The sequence below is a fragment of the Leucopleurus acutus genome, assembly GCF_964270905.1.
Source record: "Leucopleurus acutus genome assembly, chromosome: 21".
NCBI classification, from domain to species: Eukaryota; Metazoa; Chordata; class Mammalia; order Artiodactyla; family Delphinidae; genus Leucopleurus; species Leucopleurus acutus.
In genome coordinates this window covers 29,620,473-29,639,220 of record NC_139163.1, presented here as the reverse complement: position 1 = coordinate 29,639,220, position 18,748 = coordinate 29,620,473, and the positions used below count along the sequence as shown (strand labels likewise).

General features: G+C 39.2%; 1 protein-coding gene across 5 annotated transcripts in view; it reads left to right on the top strand.

The window, feature by feature from the left end:
• Positions 1 to 18,748, top strand: part of NSD3 (nuclear receptor binding SET domain protein 3) — a 105,718-nt gene that overhangs the window by 66,327 nt on the left and 20,643 nt on the right. For 3 of the 5 annotated variants that reach the window (XM_082863877.1, XM_082863876.1, XM_082863878.1), the window contains 6 exons: positions 2,326 to 2,456; positions 2,829 to 2,957; positions 3,596 to 3,722; positions 10,675 to 10,872; positions 11,335 to 11,508; positions 15,938 to 16,084. In XM_082863877.1, coding sequence (XP_082720003.1) covers positions 2,326 to 2,456; positions 2,829 to 2,957; positions 3,596 to 3,722; positions 10,675 to 10,872; positions 11,335 to 11,508; positions 15,938 to 16,084 — 906 coding nt within the window. Of the gene's footprint in view, positions 1 to 283; positions 2,457 to 2,828; positions 2,958 to 3,595; positions 3,723 to 10,674; positions 10,873 to 11,334; positions 11,509 to 15,937; positions 16,085 to 18,748 lie in introns of those variants that run through there. The other 2 variants (XM_082863879.1, XM_082863880.1) reach the window with 2 other exon arrangements.

The following is an 18,748-nucleotide window of genomic DNA, read 5'->3' as shown; positions in this document are numbered from 1 at the left end:
GTACAAACTCCATAGCATGATTCGTGCGTTTTTGGTGAGATCAGACTGTATTTAATACCTGTAGTTTACTCTGGGCAAATTGCATTATTTAAAAAAAAAAAAAAAAACACCAGCCTCTCTGCATTCTCGGGGAGAAGTCTGCAGCGATGGTCTCCGTGGAGATCCTCAGCAGAACTGAACAGCCTCTCGGAGGGAACACTGCTTGGCGGAGCTCCAAGAAAAGACATCGCGATCGCTGCGAGATTAGGAGGCCTGATTGCGTTGTGTTTCCACCATTCCACAGGGTCGGCGGACCGGGGAGTGCAGGGCTCTGTCAGATTCAGTGACAGCTCCGTCTCCGCAGCGAGTGAGGAAACTGTGGACTGAGATTCCTGTACAATTTCATCCCAGAAACTCCAGACTTGTAGTCTCCATGCAAGATTTCTTTGTCGGCGGCTCGATAAACAGTTTCTTTGTTTTCAATTTTGATTTTGCCAATCATCATTATGGGCATTTTCCTGCCTGATTTCTTTTTCAAGACTCTGAACAATTGCTTTAACATTCAAATGATTTTTTTTTTCTTTTCTTTTTTTTTTTTTTTTTGTCTGAGCTGGATGGGTACAGCTTAAATCATGGGTCCAGCCTAAAAACCACCGTTTAACTTACACTGATCAATTTCAACATGGACTGTTTTTGGGTTTTTTTGTTTTTGTTTTTGTTTTTTTTAAAAAATAAAGCGTCATTAATGCACATCTGCAGGGTTTTGCCAAACAGCCCAAACTGTATACATTACAATCATTAAAAGCTCTTATTTTTTTTAACATTAGTGCCGTTATCATGGAGAACAGCGTGGTGGCTGCCTTTGGCAGCCTGTCCTTTTTCTAGCATTTTCAGAAACTCATCGGAAATGGCGGTACCTGTGTTTCCCTTCGAAAGCCTCTCAGTACAGCACTCCTGTTCCTCTGTTAAAACTCCTTGTTAATCCAGTGATCTTTTAGGCCAAGGAAATATTTTGTGGTGGTGTTCTGGGTCCATACACCAGCAATGAAGGAGATAGATTTGTGTACTTGTGTTTTTTAATCAGCGTTAACACGGGCAGGCACCCTCATTTGTAGATGTAAGGAAACATTCAGTGAAAACCTTGTAGGATGGGATGTGATAACGAGGTTCCAGTAACCTGAGCAGTCTAACGAGGTCCACATCCTCCTGCACAGACCGTGCCGCACACCAAGTGCTGTTCCCGCTCAGCCTTTGCGGATCTTCATGGCCTCGGGAGACCTGTTTCTCCATGGTCTCTTCTGGACTGCACACTTCCACCATAGCTTGCTGGGCTGATCTAGATGTCTGTTTGTTGTATGGAAATTTTGGGGGAAAAAAAAATCTAAAACACAAACTGTGGGTTGAAATATTAACCGTCTCCTTGGTTCCTTGGTATTCACCGTGCCTGATCTGCACATTTCATCGTGGCTGTTTCTGTATAGCCTATACTGCATTAGCCCAAGAGATTGTTGCTTTGTAACTTTTTGCACTATTGTTTTGGCTGGATTTGTATTACACACCGTTTTAAAAAAAAAATTCCACACTATTCTCTGCCTTTTTTTTTTTTTTTTTTCATATTTATTCCTTCCCTCACCAAGTCCACACAGAGGCCTCTCATCCAGCTCTTCGTGATTTGGCTGCACTTGAACATTGTCTGTTTACAGCCCTCAGCACTGTGCCTCCTAGATGGCATGACGTATGTAGCTGTGCTGCAACACTTGTAATGGTCACAGTAAATGCCCTTCACCCAGGAAGTCTCAGATGAACAATTGTGAACATCCAGGATTTATCTGGGGGGCAATAATCAACTGAATTGCAAAATTCGGGGGAAAATGGCACTATCCGTGTACGAATCGAATACAAATCAAAGATTTGTCACATCCCTAATAAAAACAAGATGGAGGTGTCTCTGCGACCATATTTGTAAGCTACACAGTGTGTTGGGTTTTATGTCTTCCCCCTCCAAATTGAATGGTTCTTTGGATTGCTCCAAATCGATCAGCTGTCCTGCAGTTTTGATAGAATTGGTTTTTAGGTTGGAACTTGGGCTCTGTTGCCTGAAAATAGCTTTAGAGCAGGAGCACGGAATTGAGTGTTTTAATAGAGCGGTTGTAAATTACATCACTCACCATCAGGAAGGTCAGAAGCTTATGAAATTTTGACTCGTGACTTCAGTGTTACAAAGAGAGCTATGCTTTTTTTCACACTACAGATGAGTTTGGGGAAAGAAAATATTCTCCCACAAAAAAATTAAAACAACAAACTTTAAGTACTATTTTAGGATTAATTTCGGTGTGTTGTATTAAGGTGCCAGCGAGATTTCAGATTCCTGTAAACCTCTAAAGAAAAGGAGCCGCGCCTCAACTGATGTAGAAATGGCTAGTTCCACGTACAGAGACACGTCTGACTCCGATTCCAGAGGACTGAGTGACCTGCAGGTAAATATGTCCCAGGGCCTGGGCGCAGTGTTGTCTCGCTTTGCCAGACCAAGCAACCAAGTAATGCTTTGCCTGACTTTCTCGGCGAGAACAGGGAATTTTTTTTTAAATGCTGGTAGAAAAGAAATCATTTTGGTCATTTTGTAACTTACGGGCCTCTTAATTTTGCTGGTCTCTTACATAACAGGAGCGTAGTTTTTTAATTGTAACAGGTTCTCTCAAAACACCAGACATTGGGTATCCAGGGGTTTTAGAAGGGAGGAAGAGGTTGTGTGAAGGTTTCTTTGAGCAAGTCTTAACTAGGATTTTCGTAGCACCTAATTTTGAGGAAACTTTTGTTTTTCTTAAAAATGTGTTCTGTTTTCCATGTAGGTAGGCTTTGGAAAGCAAGTCGATAGCCCTTCAGCTACTGCAGATGCAGATGTTTCTGATGTGCAGTCCGTGGATTCAAGTTTGTCAAGAAGAGGCACTGGAATGAGTAGGAAGGACACTGTATGTCAGGTAGGCAGGCAACCTGTCCTGCAGCTTGAAACAAAGGCTGTAATATCCTGCCAGTAATACACTTCCCTCCTGTTTGAGAGGTTAGTATCTTTCTAAGTTATGATACTGCTTTCAAGCTACAGATCTACAAGCCACTTCAGGCTCTTTTCTTCCCTTTCGGAGTTGGAATACTTACTATTCACGTGTAAGTGCCAGTCTTCACTGTGATGCTCCCTTATTAATTGGAAGTAAATGGCAGATGGCTGACTTCAAAAACATCTTCTCAGATTGAAGTTGGTATTAAAGTTTTTAATGTATATTTACCCTTTTTGAAAAATACTGCTTTGCACTCTGAAGAAGAGTTAAAGTATGCAGATTCCAAAGAAGGAGTCATAAAAGATCAAGTATGACTTTTAAACTTTATACATATTGGGTCTGGAAATAGTTATCTGGTTCAGCGGTTCTCAAAGGGAGGGCCGAGGACCAGCAGCATTGGCATTGTCAGGGTGCTTATTGGAAATGCAGATTCTCGAGCCCCACCCGAGACCCGCTGAATCAGAAACTGTGGACCCAGTAATCTGTGTCTTAACAGACCCCCCCAGTGGTCCTGATGCCTGCTACAGTTTGAGCACAGCTGGGTTTTTTTTGCCATGTTACAGATCTGTGAAAGCTCTGGGGATTCTCTGATTCCTTGCGAGGGAGAGTGCTGCAAACACTTCCACCTGGAGTGCCTGGGACTGACATCATTCCCTGATGGAAAGTTCATCTGCGTCGAATGTAAAACTGGTGAGCGTCCTGGTAGATGTGAGAAGATGGGGGTGAGGGTGGAGAAAGTGCAGTGCCCGCATCTCCCATGACATCACACTCTCTTACCATGTTTATGTAGCTCGTATCTCCTCTCCCATAGCTATTCCAACAAATTAAGACCATCCAGTGATTAGGCTTCCTGACATCAAAAGAGCAGTTTGTAATATTATTGTCAGATCTCCTCCCACTAGTGCCTTTACCATAAAATCTGTCAAATCATCGAGATGTATTTATGTTTTATCTAAAGAGCTATACAAAGTTTGTAGAGTGAATTATTTTTCAGGTGGGTTTGAGATTTTTGTGCTCAATAAATTGATCTAAAATCCCTTGACTTTATAGACCAGAATAAGTGTCCGTCACAGACTATAACCATGGGGATTGTATTTTTAGTGGAAAGATGGAACTATCAGAAATTGTTTTTAAAACATGGGGGTTTTGGAGTCATCATTTATCTCTTGTACCCCATGTATAGACTGCCACCTGTCAAAATAACTTACAGAGAAAGAAATATGTAAGTTTATATTTCTTCTCTGTGTAGCCATGATTCTAGTTAAGTCATGGAAAGCAGAAAATAGAATTGTTTAATTTGTACCAATAAGGTAAGTGAAAAGTCACCTGGAGATGACCTGGTAGTGCTTCTAGGAACCATGTTCACATGTTTTTGTGGGTTTTGTTTTGGTTTTGCTGTGAGAAGCTGTGAGCCAATTGGATGTCGAGTATTTACGATATGCTGACCTTACCTTTGTACCTTATTATTTTCCTACTCCTTTCCTCCCATTATTTGGATTCTCATAGATACTTATTTTATTCTTTTTTACTCGTAGGCCTCCAAAAATCCTTTGTATGTTCTAGATTCCATTAGAACAGTAACTTTGTTTTTAACCAAATACTTTCTAAATGCCAGGTGATCTTAGTACTGAGCGTTTTATCTTCTTATCTCATTTGCTCCTCACTACATTATGAGATAGATACTATTATTATTTCCATTTTACAGAATGTGAAACTGAGGATTAGAGAGTTTGTTTCCAGCCTTGCCCAGAGTCACAGAGACACACATGGTGAAACTGGGGTTCAGGCCCAGGAGGCAGAGCTTGACCCCAGAGTCCTTGCCCTTTACCGTTGCCTTCTGCCACCTTGACTCAGTAGGATGGGAATCACATAGCACATATCCTGACCACAGACACACACACTCACCTACATACACAGGCAAAAATTAAGCTACACAAGCTGTTTTAAACAAATAACTTATATTTTTTCCCTATGTAAAATATCATTTTATTTATCACATTTAGACTCTGCAGTAAAGCTTTTGAACAGTTTGCCAGCTGGCAGCCTCAGGGTCAGATTATCTGCACAGTGTTTTATTTGGCCCTCAGAACGAGTTTTGAATGTGTTAACTTGGATCAGGCACATACTCCTTGTTCCCCATATTCCCTACCAGACACTTTTTCTAAAACCCTGTCACTCAGTCATTGATGTAATCTGCCTGGCCCCATTAAGCATTCAGATTTGCAGCCTGATAAGTTACTGATAGGAAGGACCATGTATCTAAGTATTAAAACACTCTTAGGGCTTCTCCTCTAACTATAGAATCCAGCAGAATTCTGCCAACAAAGGTTCGATATAATCTAATTGGGTACACAACTAACAGAAAATTTAAGAAGGAAATTTGCTTTAAAAACAATTAAGTAGAACAAAGTTGGAGGACTCACACTTCCTGATTTCAAAATTTACTACAAAGCTACAGTAATTAAAGCAGTGTGGTACTGGCATAAAGGCATATAAACCAATGGAATAGAATAGGGAGCCCAGAAATAAACTCACATATATGGTCAAATGATTTTTTAACAAGGGTGCAAACACTGTTCAATGGGGAAAGGATAGTCTTTTCAATAAATGGTGCTGGGAAAATTAGATCCACATGCAAAAGAAGTTGGACCCTTACCTTATACCATACACAAAAATTAATTCAAAATGGATCAAAAACCAAAACATAAGAGCTGAAACTATAAAACTCTTAGAAGAAAACACCAAAAACCCCCAAATAACCCAATTCAAAATTGGGCAAAGGACTTGAAGAGACATTTCTCCAAAGAAATACACAAATGGCTAGTAAGACATGAAAAAATGTTCAACATCATTAGTAATCCAGGAAATGCAAATCAAAACCACAAAAGTAATTGTTTTTCAAACTGCTTTTGATATATTTACTATCACATGAAAATCAGTTTGATACCAATGTGGTACACTACCAACATACTAGGAGTGAAAACTCAGATTCTTCAAACCATTGTTTAAGATCATTTACGAAGTCTTTTTTTGTTTATCAAAAGATAAAACACTTCACATGTAAAAAGTATTACAGGATACATGCCCGATAAGTTCTTATACTGCCACTTTCTGTTGTTTAAGACAAATGTGACTTCTGGAAAGAAAGCATTTTCATTTGCTCTTTTGAATAAAATGTGTAACAGGGAATTTTACTTATTACTTTCTTAGTCTAAAGGAAGACCATGTGCTAGTGAGGAGGGGAGGGTAGTGGAAGTGTGCCCATGCTCTAAACGTAAGTCTCACAGGGGTTTATAGCTCAGTCAGCTCTGTTAGTGTGACGGTACCACTAATTACAACAATTTTCATTTATGTTAGACTTACTTTGATAATTATGCAAGTGAAAGCCTGTTTCATTTTTACGTAGGGCAGTTTATGCATTAGGTAAAGTCACACCTTTTAAACTTTAAAATAATTTTCTTTTAATTTTTAAAATTTCTAAAAGTTATTTTATTTTTTTATGGTTTTTAAGAAAATATTTATTTTATTTATTTATTTTTGGCTGCATTGGGTCTTTGTTGCTGCGCACGGGCTTTCTCTAGTTGCGGTGAGCGGGGGCTACTCTTCGTTGTGGTGCGCAGGCTTCTCATTGCGGTGGCTTCTCTTGTTGCGGAGCATGGGCTCTAGGCCCCCGGGCTTCAGTAGTTGCAGTGCACGGGTTCAGTAGTTGTGGCGCACGGGCTCAGCTGCTCCGCGGCATGTGGGATCTTCCCGGACCAGGGCTCGAACCCGTGTGCCCTGCATTGGCAGGCGGATTCTGAACCACTGCGCCACCAGGGAAGCCCTAAAAATTTTTAAAAACAGTACTATTGGCCTTCCCTGGTGGCACAGTGGTTCAGAATCCGCCTGCCAATGCAGGGCACACGGGTTCGAGCCCTGGTCCGGGAAGATCCCACATGCCGCGGAGCAGCTGAGCCCGTGCGCCACAACTACTGAAGCCCACGTGCCTAGAGCCCGTGCTCCGCAGCAAGAGAAGCCACAGCAATGAGAAACCCATGCACTGCAACAAAGAGTAGCCCCCGCTCGCCACAACTAAAGAAATCCTGTGTGCAGCAACAAAGACCCGATGCAGCCAAAAATAAATAAATAAATAAATTTATTTAAAAAACAAAACAAAACAGTACTATTGCTTTCAGATCTACCAATATGTTAAAATATAGTTTGAAATTATATATATGCAACAGGACATCAACAACAAAAATAACCCTGCTGTACTCTGTTTTATTTGTATAACGAAGCCAAACAAACAAACAAAAAATTTGAACATCACAGTTGTAAGTACTAATTTTAAAGAATTTTTATAGTTCAGCCAGTTTAACACTGCTCTATTTTATTTCTACAACAAAGCCAGTTAACAACAACAAAAATTTGAATATCACAGTTTTAAGTCCTGATTTTAAAGTTTTATGACTTAGCCAGTTTGTAATGGTTAGGTACTTCCAAAACCAAATATAACTTTCTGTAAAAAATTAAAACAAAAAACTATTCCTTGTATTTTTTGTCTTTCAGAATTTTATAGCATCATAAGAAAAATGGGCAAAAGACTTGAACACTTCCCAAAAGATGATATCCAAATAAATAGTCACTTATGATTTCCATATGTAACACAGACACAAAAGGAAAACGCTAATCCTAATTTTAAAAGGCAGATAATTACAACTTTCAGTCGTATGCGGATGCAAACAATGCTTCAGTCAACATCCTTTTATATGTACAAGTCTCCCCTCTAACACAGACAGCAAGGAGTATTATAGAATTTCTAGGCCACAGGAAGTTAATGTCTCCTTTTAGAATGGATACTGCCCTGTTGCCTTCAAAGACAGTTCCTTCCAACTTAAACTCCTGCCAGCAGTACATAAGAGTGCCCGTTTCCCCACGCCCTGATCAATGATGGGTATTATGAGATTCTAAGTTTTTTCCTATTTGATGAATTTTTAAAATGTTACTTGTGGTTTTAGTTAGTATTTATCTGATTACTAGCAAAGTTGAGCATTTTGGCATATGTTTATTGGCTATCTGTCTTTCTGCTTTCTGTCAATTTCCTGTTCATACTAGTCGTCCACTTTTATATTAGGCCGTTTCTATATTGATTTATAGTTCTTTATAAGTCTTCTTATCTTTTCTTGTATATGTTACATATATTTTCTCCATATGTGAACTCTTTTTTCCCCCATGATTCTGCTTTATTTTGTATTGATTAATTGGTTAAAGTATAGTTGGTTTATAATATTATATTAGTTTCAGGTGTACAACATAATGATTCAATATCGATTATATTACTTTTAAAGTTGTTATAAAATATTGGCTGTATTTCCTGTGCTGTACAATATACTCTTGTATCTTACCTATTTTATTATGTATAGTAGTTTGTACCTCTTAATCCCCTGCCCCTATCTAGTGCCCCTCCCCCCATTCCTCTCCCCACTGGTAACCATTAGGTTGTTCTCTGTATCTGTGAGACTGTTTAGTTATTTCCTTTTTTTTAAAAAGATTTTATTTATTTATTTTTTGGCTGGGTTGCATCTTCATTGCTGTGCGCAGGCTTTTCTCTAGGTGCGGTGCACGGAGGCTACCCTTCGTTGCGGTGCGCGGGCTTCCCATTGTGGTGGCTTCTCTTGTTGCAGAGCACGGGCTCTAGCCATGCAGGCTTCGGTAGTTGTGGCACGTGGGCTCAGTAGTTGTGGCTCATGGAATCTAGACGTGCAGGCTTCAGTATTTGCAGCACGCAGGCTCAGTAGTTGTGGCTCGCAGGCTCTAGAGCGCAGACTCAGTAGTTATGGCGCACAGGCTTAGTTGTTCCGCAGCATGTGGGATCTTCCTGGACCAGGGCTCAAACCCATGTCCCCTGCATTGGCCGGTGGATTCCTTTTTTTTTTTTTTTTTGCGGTACATGGACCTCTCACTGTCATGGCCTCTCCCGCTGCGGAGCACAGGCTCCGGACGCACAGGCTCAGCGGCCATAGCTCACAGGCCCAGCCCCTCTGCGGCATGTGGGATCCTCCTGGACGGGGGCACGAACCCGTGTCCCCTGCATCGGCAGGCAGACTCTCAACCACTGCGCCACCAGGGAAGCCCTGGCCGGTGGATTCTTAACCACTGCGCCACCAGGGAAGTCCCTGTTTTGTTATTTTCATTAATTTGTTTTATTTTTTAGATTCTACATATAAGTGATAACATCATATGTGAACTCTTTATATAACAAAACATAATCCTTTGTCATCCTTGTTGCATTTATTTTTCTACATCTGTTTTTCACTTGTTCCTTTTTTTTTTCTTTTCTATTCTAATTGTTTCTTTCTTAACATGTTGGCAGTTGAGCAGTGGAGCCACCTGGGCTCCACTGGTTGGAAGGTTTCTAGTGTTGGAAGGTTTCTAATTATAGTTTCAATTTCTTAAATAGATTATAGAACTGTCATTTTTTCTATTTAATATTTTTGTGCCAGTGTTGGTAAGTTCTGTTTTTCTAGGAATCTGTTGATTTATCTAAATTTTCAGATTTATTGGCAAAAATATAGTGATGTCCTTTTATTATTTTTTAAACAACTGTAGGATTTGTAGTGATGTATCATTTTTCATTTCTGATGTTAACGTTGTTTTTTTTCCCTTTTTTTATTAGTTACTTGTTTCCAGGGATATCAGTTTATTAACCTTTTTCAAAGAAACAACTTTTCGTTTTATTAATTCTCCCCAGTGTGTATTGACTTCACTTCCATCTTGAAGTGTACATTCAGGGCTTCCCTGGTGACACAGTGGTTGAGAGTCTGCCTGCTGATGCAGGGGACGTGGGTTCATGTCCCGGTCTGGGAAGATCCCACATGCCACAGAGCGGCTGGGCCCGTGAGCCATGGCCGCTGAGCCTGCGCGTCCGGAGCCTGTGCTCTGCAACGGGAGAGGCCACAACAGAGAGAGGCCCACGTACCGCAAAAAAAAAGAAAAAAAGAGTACATTCACTGGGCGTAGAATTCTGGCTGGTGACAGTTTTCTTTGAGCCCTTACTGATAGCATCCCCTGTTTTCTGGCTTCCATCTTTCTCTTTCAGTCAGCAGTCTTGCTCCTTTGAAGGTAATTGTCTTTTTCTGTGGGTGATTTTAATATTTTCTCTTTGTCCTTGATTTTCTACAGTTTGAATAAGATGTGTAGATATAACTTTCTGTTTTTATTAGGATTATGAGTTTTCATTTTATGTCTGTTTTACAAATGGAAATTGTGATTATCTAATGGAATCTGCCTTTTTATTGGTAATTTCTTTATTCTATGTTGGGAAGACCTTGCCACTCTCAGCTGCCAGATGTTGAAAATTCTGTTCTAGATTTTCTATGGAATTTCAGTATAAAGTGAGAAGTGGAGATCTAAATTGTTCTTGGTACTATATCCTCAAATTGACGATCAATTATTGTAGCAAATCAATTATTCTAGCAAGTTTTATTAAGTTATATTTTAATTTAACTATTTTCAGTGCCTTTTTTGTATGTTAAAAATCTTACACACAATAGTAGAATCTTTGGGGATTAATTAGCTCTTCGGTGTCAGTGACTGCTTCTGTTTAAAAGGAATATGCTTTAATCAGATTTTATTTAATCTGTGTTCCTCACCAATATTCCAGGAGAGCACCCGTGTTTTTCATGTAAAGTGTCTGGTACAGACGTGAAGCGTTGCTCTGTTGGTGCTTGTGGGAAATTTTACCATGAAGCCTGTGTCCGCAAATTCCCCACTGCCATCTTTGAATCAAAAGGATTCCGCTGTCCCCAGCACTGCTGCTCTGCCTGCTGTATGGAGAAAGATATCCACAAAGCAAGTAAAGGTAAAACAGAGCTAAGGAAGGGGACAGTTGTTTTTTTTTGTAAGTTCAGTAGCAAACAGTAAGCACATTATTATAAAGAACATCAGGCATTTTCCCTCTGTTTATCTATAGCTATTACAGCTCAGCCACAAAAGATAGTAAGGTAAGTGGATTCTAGGTTCTAATTTAGACCATGGGAAGAAAATTCCATATGTTCAAAATTACCCTTGAACATTCCTTAAACGGGTGCCATATTGCAGACCAGCATCTCTCCAGCACTGGCACAGACACATTTTTCTTTGAGTGACCTCCTGATGAGCACTGCATTTAGGGGCCATACAGCACAGAAACAGCAGAGTCAAACTAGGGAAGAAAAAGATTTTTGTATTACTGTAACCAGCATCACATTGGATCCCAAAAGATCTCATTTTATATCAGCTGATTCTTTCTTACATAGATTCCTTTTTGATTGTCTTTCAACAGGTCGCATGATGAGATGTTTGAGGTGCCCAGTAGCCTACCACTCTGGAGATGCTTGCATTGCTGCCGGCAGCATATTTGTGTCTTCCTACGTTCTCATCTGTAGTAATCATTCCAAACGGAGCAGTAACTCTTCCTCTGCTGTAAATGTAGGCTTTTGTTTCGTTTGTGCAAGAGGTGAGTGTCAGCCCTTTCTCTTTATGTCTTTCTGGGTTCATTGGCATATTTCCCCCATTAAAATCGAGTTTCAGTAAAATCCCTGAGAGAGATTAACACTTCCAGTAACTCGTCCCTTTTATAACATTAGACACTCAAACTGTTAGAATATTAATTCTTCCATAAATTAAGCTAAAATCTACATCTGTTTAGTAACTTAGAATTATAAATGAGTTCTTAGTGTTCCTGTTTGGAGCATCAAAAGATTAATCTACAGTTGACCCTTGAACCACATGGGTTTGAGCTGCGCAGATCCACTCTGCGCATTTTTCTCAGTGGCGTACTCCAGTACTACATGATTGAAGGTTGGTGGAATCCGCAGGTGGTGGTGGGGGCAACTTAAAGTTACAGGGGATTCCAACTGCGTGGCGGTCCACACACCTGACCACGGCATTGTTCAAGGATCAGCTCTCTTCCCTTGTGCAAACAGTTCTTCTATTCGAAGTAGACTCTTCCCATGTCATATTCTTTAATCCAGAGTTTTCAACTAATTGAGATTTCACTTGGAAGGCAAGAAGAGCACATTTATTTTTTAATTGTTTATGTTGTATTTTATCATGTTTTGGTCTGGCATTGAGGAAGACCTGGTGGAATACAGCCAAGGCAACATATGTGGTGTATTAGTTAAGAGCCTGCAGTACAGGCTTTCTTACTTGCCAGCTGTTGATATTTAAGTCTGCCACTTAAGATTGATCGCTTCAAAACAATATTGCGTCCCTGAGGGCATCAGTGAACTTGAGTTCGTAATAGATATAAAGTAGAACTTCTTCAGTTGAATATGATACAGAGTACCTAACTTTACAGAGCGTCTCAGCTATATTATAATAAAAGAATTTTTAGTGTTTAGTAAGCATTTTAGAAACAACTAATATCCCCAAGTGCATTTTTTTTGTTTTGTTTACTCATAAGTGCTAAGTTTTCTAAACTTCCCTTAGTGTGAAATATTTGAAAGGACTGTGTGGCATATCAGGCCTGTTAGATTATATTTAGCCCATACTGAAAATGAAGTTTTGGATCATGTTTTGTTTTTTATTTGTTTTTGGTTTTTTTATTGTTTTTTTATTAATTTATTTATCTTTTTTTTTTATTATTTTTGGCCACTTCGGGTCGTCTTTGCTGCACGCACGGGCCTTCTCTAGTTGCAGCGAGCGAGGGCTACTGTTCATTGCGGTGCGCGGGCTTCTCATCATGGTGGCTTCTCCTGTTGCGGAGCATGGGCTCCAGGCATGCGGGCTTCAGTACTTGTGGCACGGGGGCTCAGTAGCTGTGGCTCCTGGGCTCTAGAGCGCAGGCTCAGTAGTTGTGGCGCATGGGCTGAGTTGCTCTGCGGCATGTGGGATCTTCTTGGACCAGGGCTCGAACCCGTGTCCCCTGCACTGGCAGGCAGATTCTTAACCACTGCGCCACCAGGGAAGTTCCTGTTTTTGTTTTTTTGCCTTAGGAGACAGTTCTTTTAATCTGGTGAAAGTACTATAGAGTATTTTAAATAGAATTTAGCTAGTATGATAGATCTTGAGTTGTTTTGCTTTTGAAACTCTCATTAAAAAAAAGAAAAATAACCAGAGGGGGTGGACGGTACAAGATTAAGTAAGTGGTAGTCCTTTCCATGGCAGCCTCCTGGGTCCATTGTACACACTGCTTTGAGTTTTTCAGTTTGGAAGTGCACGGGGCGGTCTGCAGGTAGAAGGAAGTGTTGTATAGAGTAGTGACGACAGCTGCGTCCTGCTCTGAAGTCTGGCTGGCACGGGGGAAGAAGGTCCGAAGTGTTTCCTGCCACACTGTATTAGCCAAAGAAATAAAAAGTCACGTGCCTTTTCCATCTCTCCACTCCTAAGAAAATAATGCTAGGATGAAAATACTGAATTATCAACTGAATGACTAGCTTTAGAGACTTTCAAATAGATGAGTGTCAGTGATAACATAAAGTCTGTCACTTTGTAAATATTTTATTCTACCCTTCTAGGCACTCACTTTTACTCACTTTTACTAGGAGGGGTGGAGGGGTGTGGGTGTGTAGGTGTGTTGGTGTGTGTGGGTGTGTGTGTAAGTAACTGAGCCAACATTTTAAATACCAAGTTTAAAACTATCATGTTGGCTTACTTTGGAGTATATTCTGAATCAAGTACCATCAGTTAAGTATATCGACCAATATTTTCTTTTGCTCTGTTTCACTTAATAATTGGGTGCCCTTTAAAGCAGGAGTTTTCCTTTAAGATAGAAAATGACCCATTGTCAAGGAACCTAGTTTTAGAGAAACTTCTAACCATTTTGTTAAGTTTAAGTTATATGCCTTGATTAAAAGCTTGAGATAATGGAAATGAGGGGGAAACTCATGTTTTAACAGCAGGATGCTGTTTGCATCTTATCAATTTGGCAATTATTCTGAAAGATGTGCTGTATTTAAATGCCTCTTTAAAGAGCAAGATTATTTAATCCCCACATATTTTAACTGCAACTTTGCACAGTAAACAGAAACTCTCATTTTCCTTTCCAGCATTTTACAGAAACTTATTCTAAATAGATCAGATGTTGGGATTTGAGAAGGGCTTACAAGTTCTCTGGAAGTAAATGATACGTGTTCTTTTACCAGAATTTATAGAGGTCTTCCTTTTTAAGGAACTCTAACTGTAATAAATCCACACATGAAAAGGGATACTTCAATTGTTTATGTTTTGGTGTTAGAAAACTCAGCGTGTTTTGCCTTTGTTTCTTGTCGCGTACAGTTTCTCCCTCCGCACAGAGGATTTTTGTCTTAGTTCTTGGTTGTTTAAAATCATTAAGCTAATTCTTTTTCTTTTTTTTTTTTTAAATAAGTTTATTTATTTATTTTTGGTTGCATTGGGTCTTCGTTGCTGCACGCGGGCTCTCTCTAGTTGTGGCGAGCAGGGGCTACTCTTCGTTGCGTTGCGCGGGCTTCTCATTGCAGTGGCTTCTCTCACTGCGGGGCACGGGCTCTAGGCGCGCAGCCTTCAGTAGTTGTGGCGCACGGGCTCGTTTGCTCCATGGCACGTGGGATCCCCCCAGACCGGGGCATGAACCTGCATCCCCTGCATTGGCAGACGGATTCCCAACCACTGCCACCAGGGAAGCCCTAAGCTAATCTTTAGGACTGAAATATCTGGAAGTATTTTTAGAAATGCTTCAGCATTTAGAGAAACATTCCTCCTCCCCTGCCCCGCATGGTGCCACAGGGTGTGTGCAGTTATATTTCAGTGTAGTATAGATTCTTCAGCATTTCCTTTCATCTGGAGGGTGGTGTAAAATAAAAGTTACTTAATATTCTAAGTTGTTCTTTTATTTAAAAGCCATTGCACCACTTTTCTCTGTTAAATGTATGAAATGTTCATTCAACATTATATAACCTTTATTCGAAAATTCTTATGTATTGCCGATTAGCAATTTCAAGTTCCATTCACATGAGAAATATCAATATTTCTTGAATATGCCTCAGTGTAGGATAGCATCAAATGAAGATAAAATCCACAGAAAATAGTAAATGGTCACCCCTTTAAAAACAAAACTCTTCCCTCTTCTCAAAATGATCTCTATGAAACTGCGGTCATGATTTGACCAGTAACGAAATAGAGAAAGTTCCCCTGGTCTCAGAGGTCCTGGGTTTAGGAGTGGCCGTAGCTACAGGATGGACTTAACTCAGGGGAAAGGTGGGTGTCACGGGTAGTTTAGAGCAGATGCTGTTTTCCTCCAACAGGACAGCTGTACTGGTAGATTGAAAGGACTGTTTTTATAAACCCTTAAGTTGGTAAGCGTTTAAGTCAGTTATTATCATGGCAGGACAAAACTTTAACTGTTTGCATTACCTCAGTGAACTTCAACAACTTATATCTTCTCTAAAGTCATGTATCATAGTGATAGAGAAAAGCTTCATTATCTGGCTGAGAAAGCTGGAATTTGAGGGTATCTAAAGATCTGAGCAGAGAGGAGAAGAAGCCCAGTTCTGCCTTTCAGCGCTGCTTGATGTATTGAAGGTGACCAGGGTCTCTAGTGTGTCATGTAGACAGTTCTTATTTCCAGCAATTAAGTGATACATTATTTTGTTCTTTGGGTTGTCGTCATAGTACTTCTAAACCTTAAGGAATGTAGCTTTGTTTTCCAGAGGGGGTTTTCAGAATGACGTCAAAGCAGTTTACATCCTCAAATTAAATTGGAGTTTCCTTCTGGGTATATAGGTTTCTGTATAGGGATAAGGCATTGAGTAGCTTAAACTCCTTTTAATAACGATGGAAAGCCTTGTCTGTCAGATCTTTTCTTTTCCTATTCTTTTCCCCCCCAGCTTTAAGCACAGCTACATAGTAGGTGTTGGTTTATTTTTTCCTCACGGAATCATGGGTAGTTTCATTGCAGCTCACATCTTTCTGTTTGTCTCGTATAGGGCTGATAGTGCAGGACCATTCAGACCCCATGTTCAGTTCCTATGCCTATAAGTCCCACTACCTACTGAACGAATCAAATCGTGCAGAGTTGATGAAATTACCTATGATTCCTTCTTCGTCAGCTTCCAAAAAGAAATGTGAGAAAGGTAATAATCAAAATAGTTTATCTCTTACTTTTATTTTTGCATTTCCTATTTTTTCTCTTTAAATGAAGGGGGGAAATGTATGCCTGTCAAGCACCATCTGTTGCTTTTGGTAAATTCTACCTTGGTGGCTGTGGCTGTCTTCATATGGCTGCAAAATTATTAAAAAGGGCTTAAAATAATTCCATTATGACAAATTTTTACTTACTCTTCTCCTTGAATAAATTTTCACACCTTCCATATATCTATAGTCATTAAAATTGAAAGACTAGGATTCTGCTTAATATGGAAGCATGTTCTGAGGGCTCTTCCTCTTTTGCCTGATGTAGAACCGTATCATTCATGTTAGAATAGAATAGACATGATATAATTTGTTACTAACTTTCAGCTACATAACAAGACAGGTTATAGAGGGAAACAGAGATACTGACACTTAAAATTTTGATTCTGAAATACATTCTGTCATTTTGTTTCTTAAATGTTTTTGTTATGGTGCTATGAAAACTAGTTGCCCTTCTCTTAGGAGACATTGGTGGGCAGCTGGGAAAATGCTGCAAACACTGGATAGTGAAAGGCAGCCCAGCTGAATTGAAGAATTGCTAATAGATAGTTTATCCACTGAGATCCAAGAGCTAAATGTATATTTATATTCTCCAAGTTAATTTAATCTATGGAAGAAAAATCTTGTGTTTTGCTTTATATAGCCTACATGTAATAAAAGGGAAAAAAGTGGTTTAACAATAATGTATTATTTGGGGAGTTATCCCAGAGGGTAAAATAAATAACTTGGAAGGTGAAAGCCTTTTCCTGTATACATTGCCATTATGATCTGAGGCCAGGCTCAGAATCTTTAAAGAAAATTTAATTCTTTTTTTTTTTTTTCATGCTTTGTGTTGCCTGCTGATGACGTATGTTTGCTGTTTGTCAGACATCTGAAGTGGCAACCCATGACTAAAAGAAAGTATAACTAAGCAAGTTGATTAGAACCCATGAAGAGGGAGGTTGGAGAGACTGTTGACTCTTTTGTCTGTTTTCCATTGAAGTCACAGTATGGCATCTTACTGGTGATACCAACTGTTTCCAAAACAAAGATGGACATGGGTCTGACTAATTCCATAGTGCAATAAAATTAGACTACCTGAGGCATTTTAGGAAATGCCTTATTTTCCTGCTGGCGCCTTTATAAAATTAGACTAATTCAATTGTCGTTTACTTTCTTTTCAGTACTCGGTATTGACCTTGACATGAATTGAAATTATTTTGAGCCCTCTGTTTGCTTAGCTTGAACCATATCTTTCTTCTCTCGCATCCTAAAGCAGTTTTCTTGCATAGCACCAAGGTGGATTGTTCATATTTTTATTTTTCTATTTCCCTTGTGTATTTTTGTCAAAAAATCGTGATGATTTTCACTGATGATTCAGGGTCTGTATTTCCTCTGAAATAAGACTTAAAATTTAGGACTGTTCCATAATGTTAAAAAATGGCCAGACTGACCTTTCCACACCAACCCTAATAATCACTTGTCCTCTAAAGGTATTTGCAAAGACCGCTCTCCCTATCGGTCATTTCTTTCTGATGGAAAAACGAATTATCTCATTTTACTTTAAACTTACAGAAGAATTCCCTACCTAGGCTAAGAGCACTCAGGCAGCTAATCTCTAGGTTGGAGAATTGGAACAATTAATCCATATTGAGATCTGCAGACAAAGGGGAAAATCCCAATGATTGAAGTAAAAGCTTTTAAGCAGAGGAAATATAGTAATTTAATTCATCACTGATTGTATATGGATTTTCTTTTTGTTTTTATGTTAATCAGTTAGAAGTTTGAAAGTCTACAGGAAGACGAGATTTTCTGGAAAATTGATAGCAAACCCTCAAAAGGTTGGAGCATGTGATTTGATAAAGTTGTATAGAGGGCTCTTAACCTTTTGCTTATGAGACTTTAAATCTCAGTACACTCATGGGTTGTAGACTTGGTTTTCCAATAGAAAGATTTTTTTTTTTTTCAGTAAATGTCTTTATTGCATTTCATCTTCAGTGGTTAACATTCTTTTCTGTCACTTGTTGAAATACAACAATAAAGAGAAAATACAACAATAAAGAGATTTCTCCCCGAAATCTCTTTAATTTTTTGGATTTAAAAATAGTATTGTTTTGTTTGCCGCACCTGCTTTGGTCTTGATCCAGAGATCGTTTTGTGTATTTAAAAGGAGAGGATTTTGCTAGGGTACTTGGAGGCATCTCCTTGTGTGTGGTACTTGATTCTACACTGATACTTACTTATTTTATGCTATAAAGCAGTGGTTCTCAACATGACATCAGGAAATATTACAAACAAAATTCTGAACTATATTTAAGAGTTCAGAAAGTCTAACAGAATCAGACATTTGTGTAAAATACAGTGGTGTGAGTTTCTTTATATTTGGCTATGCTTTTAGCAATTTAATGTGATAATACCAGTTTTGTTATTGGGATCAGAAGCTCTGATTGGCTGTTATATATTTCTTTGGTTAATTAAAACAGAAGAAAATAATTGTTACTTTTAAAATGTTTTTTGGTTTTGGTGGGTTTTTTGTTTGGTAAAATATTTGAAAACATATGGATCCATGAGAAAGGGAAAGGGGATCCTTGGTGATGAAAAAGTTGCAAACCACTGCTTTATAGCCT